Raw genomic sequence first — 26,962 nt, forward strand, 5'->3', positions numbered from 1 at the left:
TCACTACTCTTGTCTTCTGGCACTTTGTGTGCACTTTGAGGAAAACCAGACTTTGATAAACAATATTCCCCATTTATACGCCATTTTTTAAATAACAAAATTAATGACTAACTCCAAAAGCGTTAAACTGTGCGCCGCGTCACAGCCTCCCCACCAGCACCTCCTACAAACTATTGCTCCTCCCTCCTCAATCAAAATAATGTTGAGGTTTATAACTGGGACTGCAACCTTCTCCTCGACAGCATGTCGGGCTGGACTTTACAGCAGTGGCTCGAGGGAGAAACGTCTAGTTCAATTCTAGCAAGGTACGGTTGAATGCTTCAAATTTTAAAAATGGGTGACAGAAACGATAGAGTCCCCATGATGACACGCAGAACAAGGAGAACCACCATCTGCGCTACGCCAGCGGGTGCCAATTCTAAACAAGCTAACGGTAGCGCAGGGGAAAAAACTTCAAGCCAACCGAGCCACAGCAACCGGAAAGTGAAGGAGGAAAAAGGGGTGCACGAGCCGGTCACGACACCACGCAAGGAGAGGAGCAAAACCAGCGAAAGATTTAGGTAAGATATAACGAAAGGCTTTTTATGCGCTCAGCTCACAGATGTCTTTAATTTACAGCTGTCACTCTTTTGTTAGAATTATATTTTTGTCATTTAGTAGACGCTCTTATCCAGAGAAATGTACAGGAGCAATTGGGGTTTAGTGCTTTGTTCAAAAGCACATCGACAGATTTTTCAACTACTAGGCTCAGGAATTCGAACCAGCAACTTTTCGGTTACTGACCCAATGCTCTTAACCGCAAAGTTACATGCAGCCCAGAAATGTTTTCTAAACTTTAGGTGCAGGTTACTCATAATATAAGCTGCGGGTAGGTAGGTACAAGCTACAGGTTCCTCATAATACAAGCTGCAGGTAGGTAGGTACAAGCTACAGGTTACTCGTAATACAAGCTGCAGGCAGGTAGGTACAAGCTGCAGGCAGGTAGGTACAAGCTACAGGTTACTCGTAATACAAGCTGCAGGCAGGTAGGTACAAGCTACAGGTTACTCGTAATACAAGCTGCAGGCAGGTAGGTACAAGCTACAGGTTACTCGTAATACAAGCTGCAGGCAGGTAGGTACAAGCTACAGGTTACTCGTAATATAGGTCGAAAGGACTAATCTTTCATAGGTTCACTTACATCATGTATGATAACTTTGCTTACATGTTTGCAAGAAATCTAGGCCAAATGTCCATGGGTTACCTTTGCAGATCAGGTAACTAGTTATGCTGCAGTACATTTTAAATGTGCTAGACTAGTGCAACTGTGGCTGTGCACTTCAGTGATCCTCAATTATGGGCTTGTTTTGTGTAGGCCTATCACTTCCACTGCGAGGTGTCTTCTGGTTTCGCAATACCAAACAAACCCCCTTTACTCCAGTTTTCACAACCAGTGTCCTTGGCCTTCTGGGAATTGCCAAAGTCCTAACAAAGTTTACTATCCCAAAGCTCGAAGTGCAATATCAAGTGTTTTGGGGAATTACATCTCAGATATAAGCCTACTGCCAAGAAATATCTGTGACAAATGATGCAATGAATTATGAACATTATAATTCCCCCTCTAAAGCAATGTCAATTCTATAATCAACAATATGCTTGCCGTAGACCTGTTTTTAAGCCTTATTTTTTATATACATATCACGAATGGTCTCAAAATGTCTTCTGCTTTACCCCCCCCCCACCCACACACACACACACTAACACTGAATTTAAAAAAATTTCTATGTAACCTTTATTTAACTAGGCAAGTCAGTGAAGAACAAATTCTTATTTACAATGACGGTCTACCCCCCCCCCCCCCCCTCCCCAATTGATTGTGTGCTGCCTTATGGGACTCCCAATCACGGCTGGATTGTAACCAGGGACTGTAGTGACCACTGCGCCACTCGGGTGCCAGCATATTAGGTTGGAGTAGAGGGTTGTCGCTGTGCACCGGCCAATGAGACGTTTTTTTGAACTGAAGTTAATTAGTTGTATCTAATACTGTTTATCCTTATTACTGTCTCTTCAGCTGCCATGTCCTCCAGGAGTCCCTGCTCAGCTCAGCCAGTGGCTACAGTAACTATAGAGGCATCCTCAACTGGTGTGTGGTCATGCTGGTAGGTGCTAGCCTGACTTATTTTTTTTGTAAGATTTGATCATTAATAATTATGCTAAGCTATGTGGGTTTGTTTTAAGAAATTACATTTACATTTACATGTAAGTCATTTAGCAGACGCTCTTATCCAGAGCGACTTACAAATTGGTGAATTCACACCAAGAATAATTTTGCTATTTTATTTTTATTGACGTATCAAAAAAATATCCTAATTAATTAATAATTTTTGGGCTTACTGCTATAGCGGGCTTGAAGTTGCGTCACAAATCACCTAGCTATCGCACCAGGCACCATGTTGGATGGCTATTTTTTGCTACCACAGGAAACTTCAGGAAGATTGCCTATTTAGTTTTTCTAAGGACCCAGAAAATGGAGGCAGTGGAAGAACCTATTAAAGTAAGTAAATATTTTTTGAAAATGTGTTGCTAGCTAGCTAGAGCTTGCTACATAAACTCTGTGTGCAGGCTAACTCAAGTGAGCTGCTAACATAAAGTTCGCTAGTTATTAACATTAGCTGGCTGTACAGCATGTAAAGTTAGCTAAGTGAATTAAATATCACCAGTGTTCGAGTTGCGTAAATTCAAATCTAGTATCAGGATAAATATAACAATGAGTCACCGATTTTATACTATGTATTTTTTTATTAGCTAAGTAATAAATGGCAAATGCAACTTTCGTATAAACTGGCTCACTGTAATACCACACAGGGCAGAACAGAGAACTGACAGGATGTACATAAACAGTTGTTCTTATACTGTGATGGGCCAACAGACGGGTTGGAACTATGTCTATTACAGTAGAGGCTGAGCGTGGTTTAAACTTGCTCAGCCTATTGCAGGTGCTCAGGCGGGTCCCCGTCTCTTGGTGCTTCCTGGAGTCCTCCCTCTGTCGATGTATAGATTCCTACTGTTCTGGTATCGCAGCCTAGTTAGAACAGTTGCTCAGTTCCTGCTATTGTGTTGTTCAGTATTTTTCCATCTCAGTTAAACCTCGTGATGACCACCCCTCCCTATGAATGCTTAACCACAACTTTGTAAGATACATCAAGTCACACCATATGCTCAATATTGTTACATGCATACACAAGGACAAAGCATCTGCTGGGCTGTTATCTACAGTTTTGCAACATGCAGGTCACACCATGTTACTCAGTTGTCAGACACACACAAACCGGCAAGTAGTTGTAGCAAGCAGTTGTTTACTCTCATGATTATGCTCAAGTGCACAAATGCAGATACTTCACACAGCCAACATCAGATAATATTTAATCATATATATATAGATAGATAGATAGATATGGATGGATGGTACTGGCTATAATGTAAAACACAGGATCCCACACCAGCTAGCTATCTTGATGTATGTATCGCTGTAACTCCAATGCATTTGTTAGCTACCTAGATTTTCATTTTTATTTATTTTTATTTCACCTTTATTTAACCAGGTAGGCAAGTTGAGACCAAGTTCTCATTTACAATTGCGACCTGGCCAAGATAAATCAAAGCAGTTCGACACATACAACGACACAGAGTTACACATGGAGTAAAACAAACATACAATCAATAATACAGTATAAATAAGTCTATATACGATGTGAGCAAATGAGGTGAGATAAAGTAGGTAAAGGCAAAAAAAGGCCATGGTGGCAAAGTAAATTCAATATAGCAAGTAAAACACTGGAATGGTAGATTTGCAGTGGAAGAATGTGCAAAGTGGAAATAAAAATAATGTGGTGCAAAATAAATACAGTAGGGAAAGAGGTAGTTGTTTGGGCTAAATTATAGGTGGGCTATGTACAGGTGCAGTAATCTGACAGAGCAGCTCACAGTTGGTGCTTAAAGCTAGTGAGGGAGAAGTGTTTCCAGTTTCAGAGATTTTTGTAGTTCGTTCCAGTCATTGGCAGCAGAGAACTGGAAGGAGAGGCGGCCAAAGAAAGAATTGGTTTTGGGGGTGACCAGAGATATACCTGCTGGGGCGCGTGCTACAGGTGGTAATGCAATGGTGACCAGCGAGCTGAGATAAGGGGGGACTTTACCTAGCGGGGTCTTGTAGATGACATGGAGCCAGTGGGTTTGGTGACGAGTATGAAGTGAGGGCCAGCCAACGAGAGCGAACAGGTCGCAATGGTGGGTAGTATATGGGGCTATGGTGACAAAATGGATTGCACTGTGATAGACTGCATCCAATTTGTTGAGTAGGGTATTGGAGGCTTTTTTGTAAATGACATCGCCGAAGTCGAGGATTGGTAGGGTGGTCAGTTTTACAAGGGTATGTTTGGCAGCATGAGTGAAGGATGCTTTGTTGCGAAATAGGAAGCCAATTCTAGATTTAACTTTGGATTGGATATGTTTGATGTGAGTCTGGAAGGAGAGTTTACAGTCTAACCAGACACCTAGGTATTTGTAGTTGTCCACGTATTCTAAGTCCGAGCCGTCCAGAGTAGTGATGTTGGGCAGGTGCAGGCAGCAATCAGTTGAAGAGCATGCATTTAGTTTTACTTGTATTTAAGAGCAATTGGAGGCCACGGAAGGAGAGTTGTATGGCATTGAAGCTTGCCTGGAGGGTTGTTAACAGTGTCCAAAGAAGGGCCAGAAGTATACAGAATGGTGTCGATTGACCAGCAGCAAGCGCGATATATCATTGATGTATACAGAGAAGAGTCGGTCCAAGAATTGAACCCTGTGGCACCCCCATAGACTGCCAGAGGTCCGGACAGCAGACCCTCCGATTTGACACACTGAACTCTATCAGAGAAGTAGTTGGTGAACCAGGCGAGGCAATCATTTGAGAAACCAAGGTTGTCGAGTCTGCCGATGAGGATGTGGTGATTTGACAGAGTCAAAAGCCTTGGCCAGATCAATGAATACGGCTGCACAGTAATGTTTCTTATCGATGGCGGTTAAGATATAATTTTTGACCTTGAGTGTGGCTGAGGTGCACCCATGACCAGCTCTGAAACCAGATTGCATAGCAGAGAAGGTACGGTGAGATTCAAAATGGTTGGCAATCTGTTTGTTGACTTGGCTTCCGAAGACCTTAGAAAGGCAGGGTAGGATAGATATAGGTTTGTAGCAGTGCCCCCCCCCCTTTGAAGAGGGGAATGACAGCCATGGAAGAGGGTGAAAGGATTAGTTAGCAGTTCCAGCTGTCAGAGAAGGGATAGTAGACTACTCTGGATAGATAAGGTGACATTGTGAAAATATTCTCCAGTTCCAGTCCCTAGCGGGAAACTGAGGACCGAGATGATATAGTAACATAATATTCAGTGCTGTTTAATTTGAGAATAATGCAGTCTGTTTATTTTTGCTGTTTTCTGTCCTCAGATACAGAGCTGTCAAACCCTGTCTGCAGATGAAGTCCCGAGAGAATAAGGGTACATCCTTGTATACTATATGTGTACCTATGTTAGCACATTTTGTGAACAGAAATACAGTTTAAAAGTTACACAATATATAAACATATTACAACTGGCGCTGGCCAACCCTGCTGTGTGTGCTGGCTTCTGTTCCAGCTCAGCACTAACACACCTGATTCAATGTATGAAACCTAATTACTTAATAATCGAGTGTGCTATTGCCGGGCTGGAACAGAAGTCTGCTCCCCTGTGATTCAGTGGAGAGAGGTTGGCCACCTCTGGTATTGACTTTTTGTTCACCTGATGCTTTAGTAATAATAGCCTACTTGTGAATAAAGTGTTACATATGAGTTAGCTTATTTGTACACTTTGAAATGGTTTCGTTTTTTTTTTTTTTTTTAAGTTACATGTTTTAATTGTTAACTTAGACACTAGTTCATCTTGAATAATCGTTATGTTGATTAATCACAATCCTGCAATTATCAGTGGAAGGGGAATCTCATTTGTCTGTTTCTTTTGATGTATTCTCAAATTAAAATGATCTTTCTGTTCAGTCAAAAGCGCTCCAATTAGTTTTATTTGATTGTTCCAATTTTCAGGATATCAGACATGTGAACCCATTTTGCAGCTGATAATGGCGTGCGATGCTGTAGGCCTACAGCAGTGATTCCCGACTCCAGTCCTTGAATACCCCAACACACATTTTTGTTGAATCAGGTGTATTTGTCCGGGGCTACAATAAACTGTACTGTTGGGGTACTCGAGGACCAGTGCTGGGAACCACTGGCCTACAGTATGATGGCATTGGCCTTATGGGCATTTGCAATGCACCCCTTGACATAGTGCATATGAAGCAGAAAATAGCTTAGCTCACACATTGTTTACATAATGTTCAGCTATATGTTCTCAATTTTTTTTTTAAACAATTCCAGTGAACAAAGTATATGAGGCTAATCATTATGCTGGATGTTGTACATGCCTTGTGCTGACATGAAATTGTTTATTGCAAATCCAACCCTTGTATTCTAGTTGGTGAAATGTATGGAAGCAAGAGCTTTAATCATACACACAACTACTACCAAATTCAATGCAAGATACCTTTCTCCCAGAAGGTCTGAGTGGCACTTGGAGGTGCTACTATGATAATGGTTAATAATAATGGATAATGGTTAATGCCTAAGACTACCACAATTACATTGTCTATGCAAAATTAGTTTTACATTTTAAAAGAAGATAGTAGGGCTATGAGAAATACTTTTTATTCAATGGGTCGGTGCAAAGCAGATGGAAAAAATACTATTTCACCCTTACAACAATATAGCCTATTGTGTAAAATACTATTTTAAACATACTGTACTTTAACATTCCAAATTACATTTGATATATTCATAGGGTTTAATAGGTCACTTTTGTCATGATGTGAAGGTGCTATACTCAAATGGCACAACAGAATAATTCAGTCAAAAGCACAGCATATGACAACCAGCTGAGGGATTCTCCTTTTCATATCTGGAAAAGAAGTAGAACCTGATGCTCCTGCAGCACTGCTCATCTTCAGTGGGAGTCCAGCTGACATGGGTGTATTGATGGAGGTCTGTTGGTGAACCTACAGAAGTACATAAACAAATGAAAAGCACTCCTGATGTTAGAATATCACTTCTTCAGGTTACCTTTACCTTCATGGCACTTAAGTGTTTGGTGTTTTAATTCATTCAGGTTTTAGTTTCATATAAATATTACATCTATTGCTGGGCTGGGACAACCATTAGTCAACACAGCAGGTTGTCCTATCCCATTGAGGCCTTTGTCATATGCTGTAATGTCCATACATTTCCCTCCTTATGAATGACGTTCTCAACAAATTATCATTGGGTTATTACATGATAACCACCATTTTGTTTTTTTAGGACAATGTTCTCTAAGCTTTATGGATGTTGTGTCATACAATGTGTCTCTTCATGGTCATGGCAAGAAGAGATCCAGCTATTGTCAAATGATCTTAATATTTGACATTTCGTAGCAGATTAGGAGTATTTACGCAGCGGGTTAGGAAAAGGATTAGGGTTGACTAAAATGCAAAAACAATATAAGTGATATCCCTTTTCGGCATGGATTACGAGGATATTTTATTGATCTGTTGTCAGTGTCTGTAGATGCTGAAGTTTGACATGAATAGATTAAGATGCATCCAATGCAATAAAACCGATACTGTATCTCTGGTTTAAACTGAGATTTTTATGGGGATGTGTTGATTATAGAGAATAGTGACGCTGTTGGCAACTGACCAGCCATATTGGAGCCATTGATATAAATCTGCATGAACCCACATTGTCCTTTTAGACTCTCGAATTTAGACTGCAATTTGTAGAATGTTTAATACCGGTACTTTTCTGTCAATTACTTCTCCTGTTTGAGGAAATCTGTGAAGACTCAACTCTGATCAGCTTCGTGGATGGATGGATAATTGGTTATCTGTCTCTCAGTAGGCCCACATTCCTTGCTTTCCTGCCAATTGCTAGTTTTATTGATAGGCAGATATCAGTTTCTCTTGGGCTGTTGTCTACACAGAGAATCATGAGTAACCCAATGGTGTCTGAATGTCTTTTCAGAGCTGTCTCTCAATAGAAATGGTAAACGTTGTTGACTGATCCACACTACGCCTGTGCATGGCAAACAAAACAGTAATCAGTTTGATAAGAGAACTTTTATCCCTGGCCCTCTTATATTTTCTTATGAGAGAGGAGTTTTCTATGAACTATGAAGAGACTTGGACTTTGAATGAGAGCTGAAGCATCTTGGTCATGTGTCACACAGCTTGCCTCATTCAACTGTGAAGGCTAGCCAAGTAATTCACTCTTTCTCCTTTGTGCTCTTTAACACTCTTTCTTGATCGCTCTCTTGATGTTTTTATAAAAACGTCAAACTTGCCTTTATTATAGCAGTCAAAGAAACGGTCACCTCTCCTCTCTTGGTACTCTGACAGTTAGGCTCTGTGGTGGGCATTTTAACACTAACGTGTCGTCTTTCTTTTTACTGAGAGGAGCCTGATGAGAATCTCTCCATTCTGTCACCCACCTTACAAGCATTGCCTGTTTTTTTACTAGTACACCTTATCTGGTTCATGTAGCCTACTGGAGGCTGTAGCCTACTGTATGTTGATAAGCACAACCAGGCATGCACAAATGTCCATATTACCTAGGTTTAGCCTAATGTAGTCTCTGAAGTTTGATCCATTTTAAGTTTGCACTGTTCAGATAGGCAAGGTTCAAGTCATTGACATGTTCTGCCAGGTATGCTAGGCTGCTGGCATTGTGTAATGGAGTGGGCAGTAGCCAGAGCATTCATGACTCCTGTCAACTGTGATTTGTCAGTTGATGTGTTGCAGTTAATTCTGTCCCCCAGAGTAAGGTCAAATGAGGACTCAGAATTTCTTCTTCCTCTGATGATAGACATTTCCTGTTCTTAACACTCAGTGTTAATGGAAGTTCAATGGTATTTTATTTTTCTGGCAGAACATCCAATAATGCGCATTTCTAACAATTTATTAAATTAATATGGACAATCTCATATTATAACTAAAAATAAACACCCAATTCTTTCTGTTTTGAAGAGAGATTGCAGGAAAAATCTTGCCGTTGCCTTCAAAGCATCTGAGCAAGAGAAGTATACTTTCCGAAGCCGGTATTAATCCAGTCTTTGAAACATGATCGCTATGACATTCAAACTGACCCCCCCCCCCCCCCCCCAAATCATATTCCCTGGGTGTCATCCCTACATTCTTTGTACCCGCTAATGAATGGGTCTGAAACTCAAGTGGAAAGTTGCTGGCTAGAGGATGTGAGCTAGAAAAGAGATGTAACTGTTACACGGCGGACCCTCTGTAGCTATCTTTTACATTGCTGGCTCACCAAGGATATTCTTCGGTCACTGTGATGCCCAGCCAGTTCGAAGGGGTTGGTTCCTCGGCACGTGCTGCTTCATGTAGGCCTGACCAGAGCTGCCTATTTCAATAAATGGCTCTGGTCCTAGGCAATATCTACAGTATGTAGACTGTTTCAATGGACCATAAATATTGCAGTTTCTGTATCTTACAGGTCATGTGTGTTAGGCTAGGTAGCCTTTGGCTACACGCATAATTGATGCTAAGCTATGTTGGTGTGCTTTAGGTTGATATTTTGAAGGGGCTGAAACATACAGGTAACCCACAGCTATCATTATTGTTTGGGAGAAATGGGAGTAATGGGAGTAATTTAACAGTTCAATTATTATGATTTTATTTTTTATGTTGCTCCTCAAATTGAACAAGCCCTTTTGAATAATGTAGTAAAGAAGTTGCTGCTGCAGAAACAAACCTAACCTTGTAATGAAGCAGTCTGTCTGGTATGCTGCTTGTAGGTTGACTCATGCTTTTCTTTTTTTAATATGGCAACAACAGCATGTCTATTTTCGGTTTGGAACTCAAACAGGTTCTGCACGACTCCACTATCCAGGGCCAAGGTTTCAGGATCAGGGTTTGCTCTTTCAGTGTTGTCTCTGTGTGTGACTGTCAGCTTTAGGTGAACGTGACACCACCAGTGAGTGACCGCTGTGATATAGTCTATGGATAGCCTGCTAACATTTTAGCCTCAGTGAAACAATGTGAGCGATTGCAAGATCAGTATGGTGTCACAAGGCTAGTCTATGGACCTGTTTTTGTAAACCGCGAGGGGATAGGGCTAGAGAAATGTAACCGCTCTCAAATTCATAGACCAGACAATGGATGCAAGGACTGACCATCCATGAAATCAAATGTATAGTTTTAACCATGTTTTGAGGCTATACGGTGTTGGTTTACAATTACATTCTTTACAAACAGTAGGGTAAAACAAATGTATATTTTTGGTTCTGATGAGGTATGACAGCTGAACTAAGTTCAAGACTCATAAGTTATATTCAAGAATCAATAGGTATCAAATTAATTATACAGTGTAAGTTCCAAAAGGGGGATATACATCAGATTCAACCTTTAATGGAAGTGCTAGCTGGCCTGTGTATCCTAACCAATCTGGAGACAGATAACAGCTACAACACTGCATGGTGAGAAACACAAGGACGATTAGCCTAGATATTTCACCTCGATTGATCCCACATCTCATCTCGTTTGTTTTTGCTGTAATACAGAAGCAAGCTATGAACATATACTGTGTCATGTACCGCTGCTTGTTGTGGGTTGGTCCCCAGGGTTAGGTTATCTGTTACCAGAATGGATGATTGTTCTTATCAGTCTTTATAGCATTGAGATTAGCATTTTAAACGGCTGGGCCTCTCTTTACCCTCCCCTTACTAAGCCAATGGGCAGGCATTTTCACTGCAACATTCCAGTGTGGAGCGCCAAGGATCAGGGATTATTCTTAGAAAGTGATATTTTGAAATGGAGATCATCTCTTAAATTGTAAGTTGTTTGGCAAAGTGAAGTGTGTTTTGGAAACCTTAATCTGCTCTTTCCGATACTCTGTGAAATCAGAATGTCTTACCTGCATGTGACTCAAGGAGGATTATAGCCCCCACCCCTTAACTGCTTAACACATTATTTTTGTGATATTGGAAGTCAAACAAATGTGTTAAATAGATTAAGAAAAAAGTCAATGACTGCCTCGGCACTTGTGTATGGCTCACATCAACGTGGTGGAAGACTGACCTGTGACCAGTCTGTCTGTGTTGCTAATGAATGATCACTGGTCAGTCTTCTCCTTCATACAATTTTCTTTGTATAAATGTTGTTTACTTCTGATTGCAGAATGTCTTCTGTTGCAGGTCTTGTGCAATGCACGCCTTTTCCTGGAGAATCTAATAAAGTCAGTATCTGCAGCTTTAAATAACTAAAACACTTAGGCTGTCAACTTCAATATGATCATTTGTTAATCACTTCTGTCACGACTGCCGATCCTTTCATTTTGACCACCGCTTCTTTTGTAAAAAGTAGTATCCATCAAGATCTTCTTTATCTCCTCTGATAGATATGGGATACTGGTGGACCCCATCCAAGTGGTTTCACTGTTTTTAAAAGACCCATATAACTGGCCTGCATCTTGCCTTGTCATTGGTATGTAGACTAAACCGCTCTCCTCTTTGGCATGCTAGCCTTACTATTGTGATTGTTGTACATCTTCCCAAATCTATTTATTTTAATGTCTTATTGTCTGGTTTTGGTTGCTATGCAACCCAAGTCATTATACCAACTAAAATATCATCAACTGTTTTCCCACCAAGTGTGGGCAAATTTTCTAATTTTGGAATCAATATTGTAGGAATATTACACGGCTGTCTTTTGTGGAGTACCCGAATCTAATGTGTTTATTTTTCCTCAGTTTCGAACGTGTTCATAATGGCAGCTTTGTACACGGAGCGGAGGCTATCAGTGGTGAGTGTCATGCCATAATGTCTGGGACTAATGTGAAGGATGTGCTGTGAAATCTCACTAATCTCTCTGTTGCTTGTGAACAAGTATTTCAGACGCCTGTTAGGTAGAGATGGTGTGGGACATCTGTTAAATAGGTTTTTCAAGCATTCCCCCGCCCCCCCTCCAAATAAACTCCAATGTGGCTTTTTTAAAAGGTGTGTGTGTGTGAATGCAACATGTAAAGTGTTGGTTTCATGGGCTGAAATAAAAGATCCCAGAAATGTTCCATATACACAAAAAGCTTATTTCTCTAATTTTGTGGAAAAATTTGTTCACATCCCTGTTTGTGAGCATTTCTCCTTTGCCAAGGTAATCCATCCACCTGACCGGTGTGTCAGAAGCTGATTTTGAACTGCATGATTACTACACAGGTGCACCTTGTGCTGGGACAAAAAGGCCACTCTAAAATGTGCAGTTTGCCACACAACACAATGCCACAGATGTCTGAAGTTGAAGCATGCAATTGGCATGCTGACTGCAGGAATGTCCAACAGAGCTACAGCCACAGAATTTAATGTTAATTTCTCTACCATTATCTGCCTCCAACGTCATTTTTAAAAAGAATTTGGCAGTATATCCAACCTCCTCTGAACCACAGACCATGTGTAACCAAGCCAGACCAGGACCTCTACATCCGGCTTCTTCACCTGCGGGATCATCTGAGACCAGCCACCCTGACAGCTGATGAAACTGAGGAGTATTTCTGTCTGTAATGAAGCCCGCTTGTGGGGAATTGGCTGTTTGGCTGGGCCTGGCTTCCCCAGGGGCTAGGCCTATGTCCTCCCAGGCCCACCCATGGCTGCGTCCCTGACAAGTGAAATCCATAAATTAGGGCCTCATGAATTGCTTTCTATTGACTGTTTTCCTTATATGAAATGTAACTCAGTAAAATTGTTAGTTGTTGCGTTTTTATATTTTTGTTCAGTATATGTACAGTGCATTCAAAATTCAGACCCCTTTTCCACATTTTGTTATGTTACAGCCTTCTAAAAAATTATTACATTTTGTTTTTCTCCTTATCAATCTATACACAATAGCTCATAATGACAAAGCAAAAAAATGTTTTTTTGAAATTTGTGCAAATGTATAAAAAATAAACTCACATTTACATAAGTATTCAGACCCTTTACTCAGTACTTTGTTGAAGCACCTTTGGCAGCGATCACAGCCTCGAGTCTTCTTGGGTATGATGCTACAAGCTTGACACCTTTATTTGGGGAGTTTCTTCCATTCTCTGCAGATCCTCTCAAGCTCTGTCAGGATGGCTGGGGAGCGTTGCTGCACAGCTATTTTCAGGACTCTCCAGAAATGTTAGATCGGGTTCGGGCTCTGGCTGGGCCACTCAAGGACATTCAGCGACTTGTTCTGAAGCCATGCCTGTGTTGTCTTGGCTGTGTGCTGAGGGTTGTTGTCTTGTGAAGCGAAGGTTCACATTCCAAGTCTGAGGTCCTGAGCGCTCTGGAGCAGGGTTTCATTAAGGATCTCTCTGTACTTTGTTCCGTTCATCTTTCCCTCAATCCTGACGAGTCTCCCAGTCCCTGCCACTGAAAAACATCCCCACAACATGATGCTGCCGCCACCATGCTTCACCGTAGGGATGGTGCCAGGTTTCCTCCAGACATGACGCTTGGCATTCAGGCCAAGGAGTTCAATTTTGATTTAATCAGACCGGAGAATCTTGTTTCTCATGGTCAGAGTCCTTTTTAGGTGCCTTTTGGAAAACACCAAGCAGGCTGTCATGTGCCTTTTTTTACTGAGGAGTGGCTTCCATCTGGCCACTATACAATAAAGGCCTGATTGGTGGAGTGCTGCAGAGATTGTTGTCCTTCTGGAAGGTTCTCCCATCTCCACAGAGGAACTCTAGAGCTCTGTCAGAGTGACCATCAGGTTCTTGGTCACCTCCCTGACCAAGGCCCTTCTCCCCCGATTGCTCAGTTTGGCCGGGTGGTCAGCTCTAGGAAGAGTCTCTAGGTAGTTCCAAACTTCTTCCATATAAGAATAATAGAGGGCACTGTGTTCTTGGGGACCTTCAATGCTGCAGAAATGTTTTGGTACCCTTCCCCTGATCTGTGCCTCGACACAATCCTGTCTCTGAGCTCTACAGACTTTCTTTGACCTCATGGCTTGGTTTTTGATATGACATGCACTGTCAACTGTGGGACCTTTATAAAACAGGAGTGTGCCTTTCCAAATCGTGTCCAATCAATTTAATTTACCACAGGTGGACTCCAAGATTTATAAACGTCTCAAGGATGATCACCACACTCTCACTGGTACATGTATACTGGAGGCACCAGTTTAGACCACTAGACCACCCCAGGCCCACAAAGGCCCATAAATTATTATACTGTATGTAGTAATTCTGTGCCCAGAGTACTGTGTTAACAATTATTTTATTTTTTTCCCTGTTGCTCTGCAGGGCACCATCTCAGAGACTACTGGAACATTCCTTTACTTGGTCAATCTGACCACCCTCCTCTTTTTCCCATCAGCCACTGTGCTCACGCTGACCTCCATTACCCCAGGTGAGATGGCCTGATCATGATCTCACACACACGCTTACACTGCATGGCCATATGCATAGGCCTAATGTTTATCTGTGAGTAACAGTATATTTACTCCTTGACCTTATCAAAAATACTAAATGCCCCTCAGAGGATTTGTCCACTTCTAAAATAGTATTGTAAAACTTGATATCTATTTTGTCTTGTGTAGTGGGTGGAGCCTTTGCCCTGTGTGTCTATACCATCCTCTTCATGAAGTTGTACTCGTATAAGGATGTGAACATGTGGTGTAGAGAGATTAGGCATACCAAAGCCCGCACCCTGACCCGCTCCCATTCATGTGAGTACTCCTGACCAGGTGTCCCTTCACTTCTGTTTGTGTGTACCTGCGTGCATAATCGAATGAGGAAAGTACAAATGGCAAATACTACAAACAAAGTATACCGAACACCAATATGTAAAGTGTTGGTTTCATGAGCTGAAATAAAATATCCATATTTAGAAAAAGCTTGTCTCATTCTGTGCACAAATTTGTTTACATCCCTGTTAGTGAGCATTTCTCCATTGCCAAGATAATCCATCCACCCTACCATATCAAGAAACTGATCAAACAGCATGATCATTACACAGGTCCACCTTGTGCTGGGTACAATAAAATGCCACTCCAGTTTTGTCACAACACAATGCCACAGATGTCTGAAGTTGAGGGAGCGTGCTGACTGCAGGAATGTCCACCAGAGCTGTTGCCAGAGAATTGAATATTAATTTCTCTACCATAAGCCGCCTCAACGTAATTTTATCATTTGGCAGTACTTCCAACTGCCAAATGAGACCAGCCACCCGGATATCTTATGAAAACAACCAAAGAATAGCTGCACAAACTGTTAGAAACCGTCACAGGAGAATTAATCTGCGTGCTCGTCGTCCTCACCAGGTTAACTGCAGCCTAATGAATTTATTTCAATTGGCAGATTTTCCTTATGAACTGCATGTTGTGATTTTTTTTTTTCCAGTGTATCAATGGCAGCAACTAAAATAAAGTGCCATGGCTGCCATCTTTGTACATCCTCCTGAGAAAAATATCAACATTGTCCATCCTGGTTGATTGTATTTGATCTTTTCTCCAGTGCTGGTGTAATGTCAACTGGTTAGCATCTCCAAATTAGCATGTTGACACACACACACACAGCTATGGGTATTCTCGCCATTTTGCGCCCTCTCAGTAACACAGATGCTGCCCGAGATCTGATTGGCTGTCCAAATTACTCTGACCTCCCCAAAAATGCGTGTGACGTGAGGAGAAATATACAGGTATTTAATGAGCTGTATGAGTAACTTCTGTGACCTGTCTTTGGCTGGGCTGTTTACTGTGAAAAGCTTTCAGCGTTTGTTTAAATATGTATCTTTTGCCCCCTGAATAAATACGAGCACGCGCACATATAATTAAATGCACCCTCTTGCGACAACATCCCACTTTCTGAAACGTTACTGTGCTGCCATCTCCATCTACTGGTTGTTCAGAAGTACTGCTGTCAGAAATAATCTGTCTTGTACATCCACACGTGTACCCATAGGTCCTTCAGTCGCCCAGTCAAATGGGTCAGCTGTACACGCTCATGTGTCCTACCCTGGGAATCTCACACACAGAGGTCAGAACAGAAAGAGATATTGACCATAATGAGCATGACTAGTAGCTGTTTACAACTAAATGAAATTAAATCCATACAGATTATACATTTCTGCACAAAATTCTTATTTCAAAAGATGTACAATTTAATTGTATTTTTACTGTCCACCCTCCATAGATATATATTACTTTGTGTTTGCCCCAACTCTCTGCTATGAGCTGAACTTCCCCCGGTCACCACGGATACGCAAGAGCTTCCTGCTCAGGAGACTCTTTGAGATGGTGAGGTCAAAGATCACATAATGAAAACGGAGAGACCTGGGAATGTGCAATTTGCATGCACCATAAATAATATACACTACCCTCATGACAACATACTGTATATGTAAATGCATTTTAAAATCTAAAAGGTGGTCAAATCTTTTCCAGCTGTTCTTCATACAGTTACAGATTGGATTGGTACAACAGGTATGTTCATTATTATTACCTTGGTTTATTTTCACTCATCAAACAAGTACATTTTGATTAATGGGTGGCTTTATTATCAAGTAACAAGATAGTTAGTCAGCGAAATGCCGTTGCAAGAGCAGCAGCAGCGATATTGCGATGCAAGACTCTCACACAGTAACAGCATCTGCAGATGTGCATGGGTTCTCTTCACGCTCTTATGTGACAGCCACAGGACCAAAACAGAGAAGTTGAGCCTCACGCTCCAATTCTTAGTTGTTTCAGATTTTGACCCACTTTACTTTTTACTTTGTACATCTGCATCATATCGCTGAGTCTACCTTAAACATGTCTCACAAAACCTTTAACCGTGTTTCTTTCAGTGGATGGTGCCGACTATTCAGAACTCCATGAAACCATTCCAGGTAAATATTAACGTCTTCCGTCTGTTAGACTTTTGTCTATTGGACTTCTCCATTTCTCTGTGCTTAAGGGTGACTTTGTTTCATTTACACCCCCCCCCGACAGGATATGGACTTTTCCAGAATGATCGAGCGCATGCTGAAACTGGCTGTGAGTGTAAATAAAGACATTACCTAAACTCATGTCTCCATACAAACCTAAACCCATGTCTCCATACAAACCTAACACTTAATCAATCTGTTTAATTTCTATCATGTTTCACATTTGTCATATTTTCCCAATGAAAAGATATGTTGGTTCACCATACATACGTCATGAGCCATTTTCTCAGACAAAGCCAAGTCCAGGACTGAAAATACTTTCTCAATATACACTGAGTGTACAAAACATTGGGAACACCTGCTCTTTCCATCATACTGACCAGGTGAATCATACTGACCATCCCTTATTGAGGTCACATGTTAAATCTACTTCAATCAGGGGAGATGGGTTAAAAAAGGATCTTGAGACATGAGCTGTGTTTGAATTATCCTACTAACCACACTATTTGTGACTTGAATTGAGTATATTGTATGGATAGAGTTAGTATGCCAGAAGTTTCTGGATGTCGTACTAAATTCTCCAAAATATGAAGGCAGCATTCCAAACTCAAGACACACCCTCAAATGAAGTGAACACTTCTGGTGACATATCATGACGTCTGACGAGTATACATCTGCAGGGCAAGGGGCGAGGGAGGCAGGAAGGATTATTTTTTTTTGTTACTCTGTCATTCCGCAATGGTTGTTTTCAGCCACCCGTAGCTTGTGGGTGCTTTTATATGCACTACTGTCAATTATGATTGCATTTCTAATTATATTAATTATATAATTATTAATATTTGCCTACTGTATGATAGCAAATTGAACGAGCTAACTAACATTAGCCTGCCTAGCTGGAACATCTGAAGAAGTAAAATGTTTTGTTTATGCAATATCCAAAAGCTAACCAAATATTACTTTTACGAAGTGTTTGTGCCGTCATGTGCATTAATACCACAATTTCTAACTTATTTACATTTGTTTTTACTTATACTTGTATGTTAAGTTCTCCATGTTGAGGGCTGTGTTTCAGTCATAAAAGAGACACCCTCGTCCACTTAACCTCGCCTTATGCCCTTGGGGGAATCCCCGCGGCCATATTTGTCATTGGTCCAAATGATAGCCAAGCAAGGGAAGTTTGCAACGTAGCCCCCTCTGCCCTTGTTTGTGAGTGTACAATGATGTTCACTTTGGGGCCTGAAACACCCCATAATTCAATTTGTGATGATAAAAATGAATGTATTAAGTTAGAAGTTGTGCTACTAATGCGCACACGTTTCGTAAAGGTAATGTTTTTGTTTGATTGCTTTTGGAAATTGTAGGAATAAAACATTTTCCTTCAGAAGTAGCTAGGCAGACTAACGTTAGCTAACAAATTAATTAGAACTATCATACAATAGGCATATATTTAATAGTTAATTTATTTTTATTTAACCATGTAAGCTAGTTGAGAACAAGTTCTCATTTACAACTGCGACCTTGCCAAGATAAAGCAAAGCAGTGCGACACGAACAACAATACAGAGTTACACATGGAATAAACAAGCGTACAATCAATAACACAATAGGGGAAAATAAAGTCTATATACAGTGTGTGGCGTGAGGATAGGCCATAGTAGCGAAGTAATTACAGTTTAGCAAATTAACACTGGAGGGAAAGATGAGCAGATGATGGTGTGCAAGTAGAAATACTGGTGTGCAAAAGAGCAGAAAAGTAAATAAAAACAATCTGGGGATGAGGTAGCTAGCTTGGGTGGGTTATTTACAGATGGGCTATGTACAGCTGCCGTTTGGTTAGCTGCTCGGATATCTGTTTAAAGTTAGTAATGGAAATATGTCTCCAACAAAACAAAATTACATTAAACAAAAACAAACTTTTTTTTCTTTTTTGTTGAAATTCCTTCCAGTCATTGGCAGCAGAGAACTGGAAGGAAAGGCGGCCAAAGGAGGTGTTAGCTTTGGGGATGACCAGTGAGATATTCCTGCTGGAGCACGCGCTATGGGTGGGTGGTGTTATAGTGAGCTGAGATAAGGCGGGGCTTTACCTAGCATAGATTTATAGATGACCTAGCGACGAATATGTAGCGAGGGCCAGCCGACTAGAGCATACTGGTCGCAGTAATGGGTGGTATAAGGGGCTTTGGCAAAAAAACGCCTGGCACTGTGATAGACTGCATCCAGTTTGCTGAGTAGAGCATTGGAGGCTAATTTGTAAATGACATCGCGGAAGTCGAGGATCGGTAGGATAGTCAGTTTTACGAGGGTATGTTTGGCGGCGTGAGGGAAGGAGGCTTTGTTGTGAAATAGGAAGCCGATTTCTAGATTTAATTTTGGATTGGAGAGGTTTAATGTGAGTCTGGAAGGAGAGTTTACAGTCTAGCCAGACACCTAGGTATTTGTAATTGTCTACATATTCTACGTCAGAACCGTCCAGAGTAGTGATGGTGGGCGGGTGCGAGCAGCGAACGATTTAAAAGCATGCATTTGGTTTTACTAGCATTTTAAGAGCAGTTGGATGCCACGGAAGGAGTGTTGTATGGCATTGAAGCTCGTTTGGAGGTTAGTTAAGTGTCCAATGAAGGGCCAGATGTATATAGAATGGTGTCGCGTAGAGATGGATCAGGGAATCACCCACGGCAAGAGCGACATTGTTGATATATACAGAGAAGAGTCAGCCAGAGAATTTAACCCTATGGTACGTATAAGTAGACATGCAAGCATAATTGATTATAGAGCATATAAAGCACCCACAAGCTACTGGTGGCTGGAAACACTTATCACGGGATTGGCAAATTTCCGGTCAAGGGCTGTCCATTTAAAGTTAATTCCTTCCCTCATGACACTCCTCAGAAGTGTCCACTTAATTTGAGGGCTGAGAATGTCTTAAGTGTTTGGAATCTAGCCAAGGTTTTACGTTTTTGCGGATGTACAATAATCGGAATTTAATTATGGGGTGGTTTCAGGCCCCGAAGTGAACATTTTGCACAGGCAAACTCGATAAAGAACAACGGCTGAGGGGCTTATGTTGCGAACTTCACTTGCTTGGCTAATCGTTTGTTCCGACGACCATCGCGGGGATTCCCCCAAGTGCATAAGGCAAGGGTAAGTAGACGAGGGTGTGGCTGTCTTGAGTTTGAGACGCTACCCACTATTTGCTTTTAGGGCCCATAAATGCAGTTCTTCAGAAATGGGCGTGGCTTCACGTTTTCAGAGTTGATGACAGTCGCGGAAAATATGCGGCGAAAGTCCGCAGAGCGGACACATGCATTGCTTCACCTATGACAGATGCTAAGAAAATGCTGAGCAATGTAATGACTTTAAGAATAAGTCATGTTGGGTGACAATGTGTTAGCTACGCCATCCTTACGAACCGGAAAGCATTTCAGCAGTATTTGTATTTATTTTGGATCCCCATCGTCTCTTTCTGGGGTCCGGCAAAATTAAGGCAGTATGTACCGGTATGTCAGCTAAGTGGTATAGTTGTGCGTTTCAATGGGCATTGTTAGTTCTGGCAATCTAACGTTTAGGCTGGGTTTCTGTATAGCACTTCGTGACCTCGGCTGATGTAAAAAGGGCTTTATAAATAAATTTGACTCAGATTTCAGAGCAATCTAACTGATGAATATATCAATGCTCAACGTCCATTGAATATGGCTGGTGTCAGTAAAGGTCTGCAAAAAAGAGCGAAGTTAAATTGTTGCCAGCAACACAGTTAGTCACCAACGCTCTGGATAACATGAAAACAGCCTAACCAGCTCTGCTCGGGCGAGTAAAATGGTCAGTGAGGCGTTCTCTCATTTGTCTGGAAGTAGCTAGCCAACGTTAGCGAGTTAGGTTGGGTGCTTGAATGCTCGGATCAACCCTACTCCTCGGCCAGAGCGTATGTGCTTTGAACGCTCCAGGAGCGAAACGCTCGCACCAGCTGATTGCTCGGAATTTACGAGCACACTGGCACTCCAGATTGAATTTACAAACACCCGAAATCGTACATTGTTTAGCTAGTAAGCGCAACTGAAACGATAGTTTGTTTACAGTATACTAAAATGAACTCATTAGTAAATAGTGTGTTTATACTCATTAAGTATGTAGTATACAGTATGGGTATTCGAACACAGCTATGGATTGTGTATGTGTGCCATTCAGAGAGAATGGGCAATAAACCATTTAAGTGCCTTTTTGAATGGGGTAGGGCAGTAGTATCCAGGTGCACTGGTTTGAGTGTGTCAAGAACTGCAACGCTGCTGGTGGAATTTTACACTGAACAGCTTCCTATGTGCAACTCAATAATAGGAAGATGTTCCTAATGGGGTGTTTTTACACTATGTACATACTGCATCAGTGTTTCTTAGTCCAAGACCAGGCTTAATTTGTGTTTTGGAAACTGGCCCTATAATTAAAGGTGTAGAGGGAGTGCATTTGGAAAGTATTCACCCTTTCACTTTTCCCACATTTTGTTACAGCCTTATTCTAAAATGGATTAAATAGTCACCTCCCCATCAATCTACACACAATACCCCATAATAAAGGAAAAACAAGTTCAGACATTTTCTCATTTATATTTAAATGAAAAATCACATTTACATAAGTATTCAGACCCTTTCCTTACTCAATACTTTGTTGTTCCTTTGCTAGCGATTTAACAGCCTTAAGTATTATTTTGGTATGACGCTACAAGCTTGGCACACCTGTATTTGGGGAGTTTCTCCCATTCTCTGCAGGTCCTCTCAAGCTCTGTCAGGTTGGATGGGGAGTGTTGCAGCACATCCATTTTCAGGTCTCCAGAGATGTTGATCAGGTTCAAGTCTGGGCTCTGGCTGGACTACTCAAGGACATTCAGAGACTTGTCCCGAAGGCACTCCTGCGCTGTCTTGGATGTTTGCTTAGGGTCGTTGTCCTGTTGGAAGGTGAACCTTCGCCCATAGTCTGAGTTCCTGAGTGCTCTGGAGCAGGTTTTTATCAAGGATCTCATTACTTTGCTCTGTTCATTTTTCCCTTGAGCCTGACCAGTCTCCCAGTCCCTGCTGCTAAAAAACATCCCCCCAGCATGATGCTGTCACCACCATGCTTCACCGTACAGACGGTGCAATGTTTGAACAAAGTACCCAATTGTCATACTTGAGTAAAAGTAAAGATGGCTTAATAAAAAATGACTCAAGTAAAAGTCTAAAAGTATTTGGTTTTAAATATACTTAAGTATCAAAAGTATAATATCTTATATTAAGCAAACCAGCCAGCACCATTTTCTTTTCTTTATGGCTAGCTAGGGTATCCCCCTGGCTATCCATTAAAACACTCAGGCATTTACAAACAATGCATTTGTGTGTATCGAGTCTGCCAGATCAGAGGCAGTAGAGATAAGCAGGAATGTTCTCTTGATAAGTGTGTGAATTTAAACATTTTCCTGTCCTGCTAAGCATTCAAAATGTAATGAGTACTTTTGGGTGTCAAGGAAAATGTATGGAGTAAAAAGTACCTGTTCTTTTGGAATGTAGTGAATTAAGTTGTCAAATATATAAATATGCAAAACTACTTAAGTAGTATTTTACACCAATGGGATGGTGCCAGGTTTCCTCCAGATGTAACGCTTGGCATTCTCCCCCGATTGCTCAGTTTGGCAGGGTGTCCAGCTCTAGGAAGAGTCTTGGTGGTCCCAAACTTCTTCCATTTATGAATGATGGAGGCCACTGTGTTCTTGGACCTTCAATGCTGCAGAAATATTTTGGTACCCTTCCCCAGATCTGTGCCTCGCCACAATCCTGTCTCGGAGCTCTACGGACAATTCCTTCGACTTCATGGCTTGGTTTTTGATCTGACATGCACTGTCAGCTGTGGGACCTTTTTTATATAGACAGGTGTGCGTGTCCTTCCAAATCATGCCCAATCAATTGAGTTTACCACAGGTGGATTCCAATCAGCTTGTAGAAACATCTCAAGGATGATCAGTGGAAACAATGCACCGGAGCTCAATTTCGAGTCTCCTAGGAAAGGGTCTAACTACTTATGTAAATAAGGTATTGCAGTTTTTTTTTTTTGTAATACATTTGCTAAAATGTATAAACCTGTTTTAGCTTTGTCGTTATGGGGTATTGTGTATAGATTGTGGATAAAAAAAAATGTTTAATCCATTTTAGAATAAGGCTGTATTGTGAAAAAGTGAAGGTCTGAATACTTTTCCGATGTCCAGACTGTCTAATGGCACAAGGCTTTCCCTCTACCCCAACAGGTTCCCAATCATTTAATCTGGCTCATCTTTTTCTATTGGTTTTTCCACTCTTCCATGAACTTCGTAGCTGAGCTGATGCGGTTTGGCGACAGGGAGTTTTACCAGGACTGGTGGTAAGTGGATGATGATTCTGTTAGCCTTGCGTTATTTGTGCAGTGATACCATGTGAAATGTGCCATCTGTTTGGATTACATGTAGTGCTAGATGGTAAAGTAGCTTAGTCAAAGTCTTCTAAATAAAGGATTTTTTTTTACTTTAAGAATGAGGCTGCCCTGCGCCGCCTCTCCCTCCATGTCATGTACAGTAGTGACTAGATAATGAACTGCAACTTTGTTTCTGACCGAGTCACTTGTTTTGCAGGAACTCTGAGACGGTCACTTATTTCTGGTCTAACTGGAACATTCCTGTGCACAAGTGGTGCCTCCGGTGAGTAGGAGTTTAAGAAATAAACATTGTGATTGGAACAATACCACCTCCTACAGCACTGACTTTGTGTTGTGAGTTGTCTACAGTAAGTTCTGTGACATTTTAGCAGTTTTTAAGATGGCTATAAACAATGCTCTTGGTTATTGTCTACAGTTCCCAACTAATAAATAATTAATTTTCTTCTTTTGTACTCCACAGCCACTTTTACAAGCCTCTCATGGGGAGAGGTGTGAATAAGTGGGTCGCTCAGACAGCCATCTTCCTGGTCTCCGCCTTCTTTCACGAGGTTTGTGTGGGTGGCTGAGATTTGTGTTGCCATCTAACACTGGGCGTGTTGGACATTGCAGCCGAGTGACTGATCTACATAAATAACTACTCAATGTGAGAGCCACTTGGGCTCCCAAGTGGTGCAGTGGTCTAAGGCACTACATCTCAGTGCAAGACGTGTCACTACAGTCCCTGGTTCAAATCCAGGCTGTATCACATCCGGCCATGGTTGGGAGTCCCATAGGGCAATTGGTCCAGTGTCATCCGGATTTAGCCGGGGTAGACCGTCATTGTAAATAAGAATTTGTTCTTAACTGACTTACCTAGTTAATATTATTTTTTAGATCAGTCAGTCACGATTTACCCATGATGGTTTTGATCCTCTCCAACATGGCAAGTTTCACACATGACTTAATCTGATGGTGTACATGTCAGTGTTTTTAAAGGCTGCATCGATTTGATAATCTTCTTCTCTCATTTCAGTACTTGGTGAGCGTTCCTCTGAAAATGTTCCGACTGTGGGCGTTCATGGGCATGATGTCTCAGGTCAGAAACCAATTTCTTCTAAAAACAAAATGTATTTTTATAATCAAACAGTGGGTTTGACAACATGGTCCTCTGTTAATGGTTATACGCACATTTTAAAGTAAGTGGTTTCAGATTTTAATGATTGCCTCAACTTTTCTTTCAGATTCCACTCGCCTGGTTCGTCGGCCGTTTCCTGAGGGGTAACTATGGTAATGCGGCAGTCTGGATCTCGCTCATCATTGGCCAGCCCATCGCCGTACTGATGTATGTCCACGACTTCTACGTATTACATTACGTGTCACAATCATGAGCAGTTGGCCATAAGCAGAGGAGCAATATATTCCACTAAATAAGGAAAAATGTTTATTTTGAAAGGGAAATGTTTTATATGAAGCTCAACTGATTAGTAAGAATGTACTACAAAAAGTTTTTGGCCTTCAGTTTCTCGAATGCACTGATACACTACAGAGACACTTGGCTCTAGTCCAGTCATGTGCAATTGTTGTGAAACACTACCCTGCCAAAGCTAGAGAACATTTGTATGCCTTTTCTCTGTTTCTTACTTTAATAGTCTACAACTATGAAGATCAATGCAAAAAACTCTACAGTACCTGTCAAGTTTGGTCTCATTCAAGGGTTTTTCCTTTTTTTTACTATTTTCTACATTGTAGAATATTAGTAAAGACATCAAAACTAATAACACATGGAATCATGTAGTAACCAGAAGTGTTAAACAAATCAAAGTAGCCACTCTTTGCCTTTGACAGCTTTGCACACTCTTGGCATTCTCTCAACCAGCTTCACCTGGAATGCTTTTCCAACAGTCTTGAATGAGCTCCCACATATGCTGAGCACTTGTTGGCTGCTTTTCCTTCTCTCCGGTTCAACTCATCCCAAACTCTCAATTGGGTTGAGGTTGGGTGATTGGAGGCCAGGTCATCTGATGAAGGACTCCATTCTCCGTGGTCAAATAGCCTTTACACAGCCTGGAGGTGTGTTAGGTCATTGTCCTGTTGAAAAACAAATGATAGTCCCACTAAGCGCAAATCAGATGGGATGGTATATCGCTGCAGAATGCTGTGGTAGTAATGCTTGTTAAGTGTGCCTTGAATTCTAAATCAATCACTGTATCACCTGCAAAGCACCATCACCTCCATGCTTCACGGTGGGAACCACACTTGGAGACCTTCTGTTCACCCACTCTGCTTCTCACAAAGACACAGCGGATGGAACTAAAGTCTAAATTTGAGATTTCCACCGGTCTAATGTCTGTTGCTTGTTTCTTGGCCCAAGGAAGCCTCTTCTTATTGGTGTGGGTCTTTGCAGAATTTCTTTAACTTTTAATCATGCACACCTGTTAATTGAAATGCATTCCAGGTGACTACCTCATGAAACTGGTTGAGAGAATGCCAAGTGTGCAAAGCTGTCAAGGCACTTTGAAGAATCTCATAACGTAATTCAAATATAGTAACACTTTTTGGGTTACTATGTTATTCCATAGTTGATGTCTTCACCATTATTCAACAATGTAGAAAATAGTATAAATAAAAACCCTGAAATGAGTAGGTGTCCAAACTTTTGACTGGTACTGTACACCTATCAATATGCTGTTTGTCATGCCTTTGAGTATTAAGTTGTGTATTTCATGTGGCTGCAGTAATAACCAGTCAAGTGTTTGGGTGAATTATACCTTTAATCTGTTTGCACAAAAATGCATGGTGTTTTCCAAGAAATTAGTGCTCTTTGAATGTATCTGCTAAAGAAACATGGTCCTCAAGATAAGTTGGGTGTTTTATTTGCCAATATTGACATCCCATTAACAAATGGTGATCCAAACAGTAAACACAGTATGCATTTATATTTGCACTTCAATGAACCTTTGTCACTCATATACTTAAACCATCAACTAGTTTAGCCCACTCAACCCTTGGTTTCAATGACATGCTTTTCTTCAGCAAATATCCTACTCGTGCCCGACATCTCTACATGAGCCACAAACCAAATTGAGCCTGTATTTCACTTGTTTTACTTACTCCAAAGTGCTTAGTATTTTTATTCCTGCTTCTATTGTCATGTGTTGTAGGAAATAAATATTGCGTGACTTGTTTGTTTTTGTACATGTTATTTTCATTCAGGACAGTTGTAAGAAATAATGCTTCTATCCTCACATTCCATTTTAATTTACAATTTCAACCCAAGTGTGTTTGATGGGCAGGTAATAGGTATTTTTAAAGCCTCCCCTCAACAAAATTTGTGACATTGATAAATATTGTAATTCAACTTCAGATCTGTAATCTATTAAGTCCCATCGAGTGTGACAGATTGGCTAAGTAGGTGAGGGCAGGTTGCTTTCCATGCGGCTCCTATCACTTGGGAGACTGTTCCAGAACATGGCATGTGTTATGTTTCTTTCATGTTCTGTGCTAAGAGTTTTGTAACATTGGATACAGTACAACTGTCACTGCACAAGTTAAATAAAATCCTGCCTGTGGAACTGGAACCTGGCT

General features: G+C 41.2%; 1 protein-coding gene across 1 annotated transcript; it reads left to right on the plus strand.

The window, feature by feature from the left end:
* The first annotated feature begins 207 nt into the window (after positions 1 to 207).
* dgat1a (diacylglycerol O-acyltransferase 1a) lies at positions 208 to 26,955 on the plus strand. Its single transcript, XM_064979894.1, has 17 exons — positions 208 to 560; positions 2,051 to 2,138; positions 11,286 to 11,326; positions 11,489 to 11,574; positions 11,840 to 11,892; positions 14,351 to 14,456; positions 14,647 to 14,775; positions 16,010 to 16,084; positions 16,241 to 16,344; positions 16,492 to 16,530; positions 16,893 to 16,934; positions 17,038 to 17,082; positions 23,235 to 23,347; positions 23,595 to 23,660; positions 23,859 to 23,946; positions 24,411 to 24,473; positions 24,619 to 26,955. The coding sequence occupies exons 1-17, from the start codon at positions 316 to 318 to the stop codon at positions 24,763 to 24,765; spliced, it is 1,530 nt and encodes a 509-aa protein (XP_064835966.1). The 5' UTR covers positions 208 to 315; the 3' UTR covers positions 24,766 to 26,955.
* Positions 26,956 to 26,962: the final 7 nt, after the last annotated feature.

Source organism: Oncorhynchus masou, chromosome 12 (genome assembly GCF_036934945.1).
Source record: "Oncorhynchus masou masou isolate Uvic2021 chromosome 12, UVic_Omas_1.1, whole genome shotgun sequence".
Lineage (NCBI taxonomy): Eukaryota > Metazoa > Chordata > Actinopteri > Salmoniformes > Salmonidae > Oncorhynchus > Oncorhynchus masou.

Coding starts and splice junctions, on each gene's coding strand:
- dgat1a (XM_064979894.1), top strand. CDS start 316: ATGCTTCAAATTTTAAAAATGGGTGACAGAAACGATAGAGTCCCCATG. Junction 561..2,050: donor AAAACCAGCGAAAGATTTAG/GTAAGATATAAC, acceptor CTGTCTCTTCAG/CTGCCATGTCCTCCAGGAGT. Junction 16,085..16,240: donor TGGGAATCTCACACACAGAG/GTCAGAACAGAA, acceptor CACCCTCCATAG/ATATATATTACTTTGTGTTT.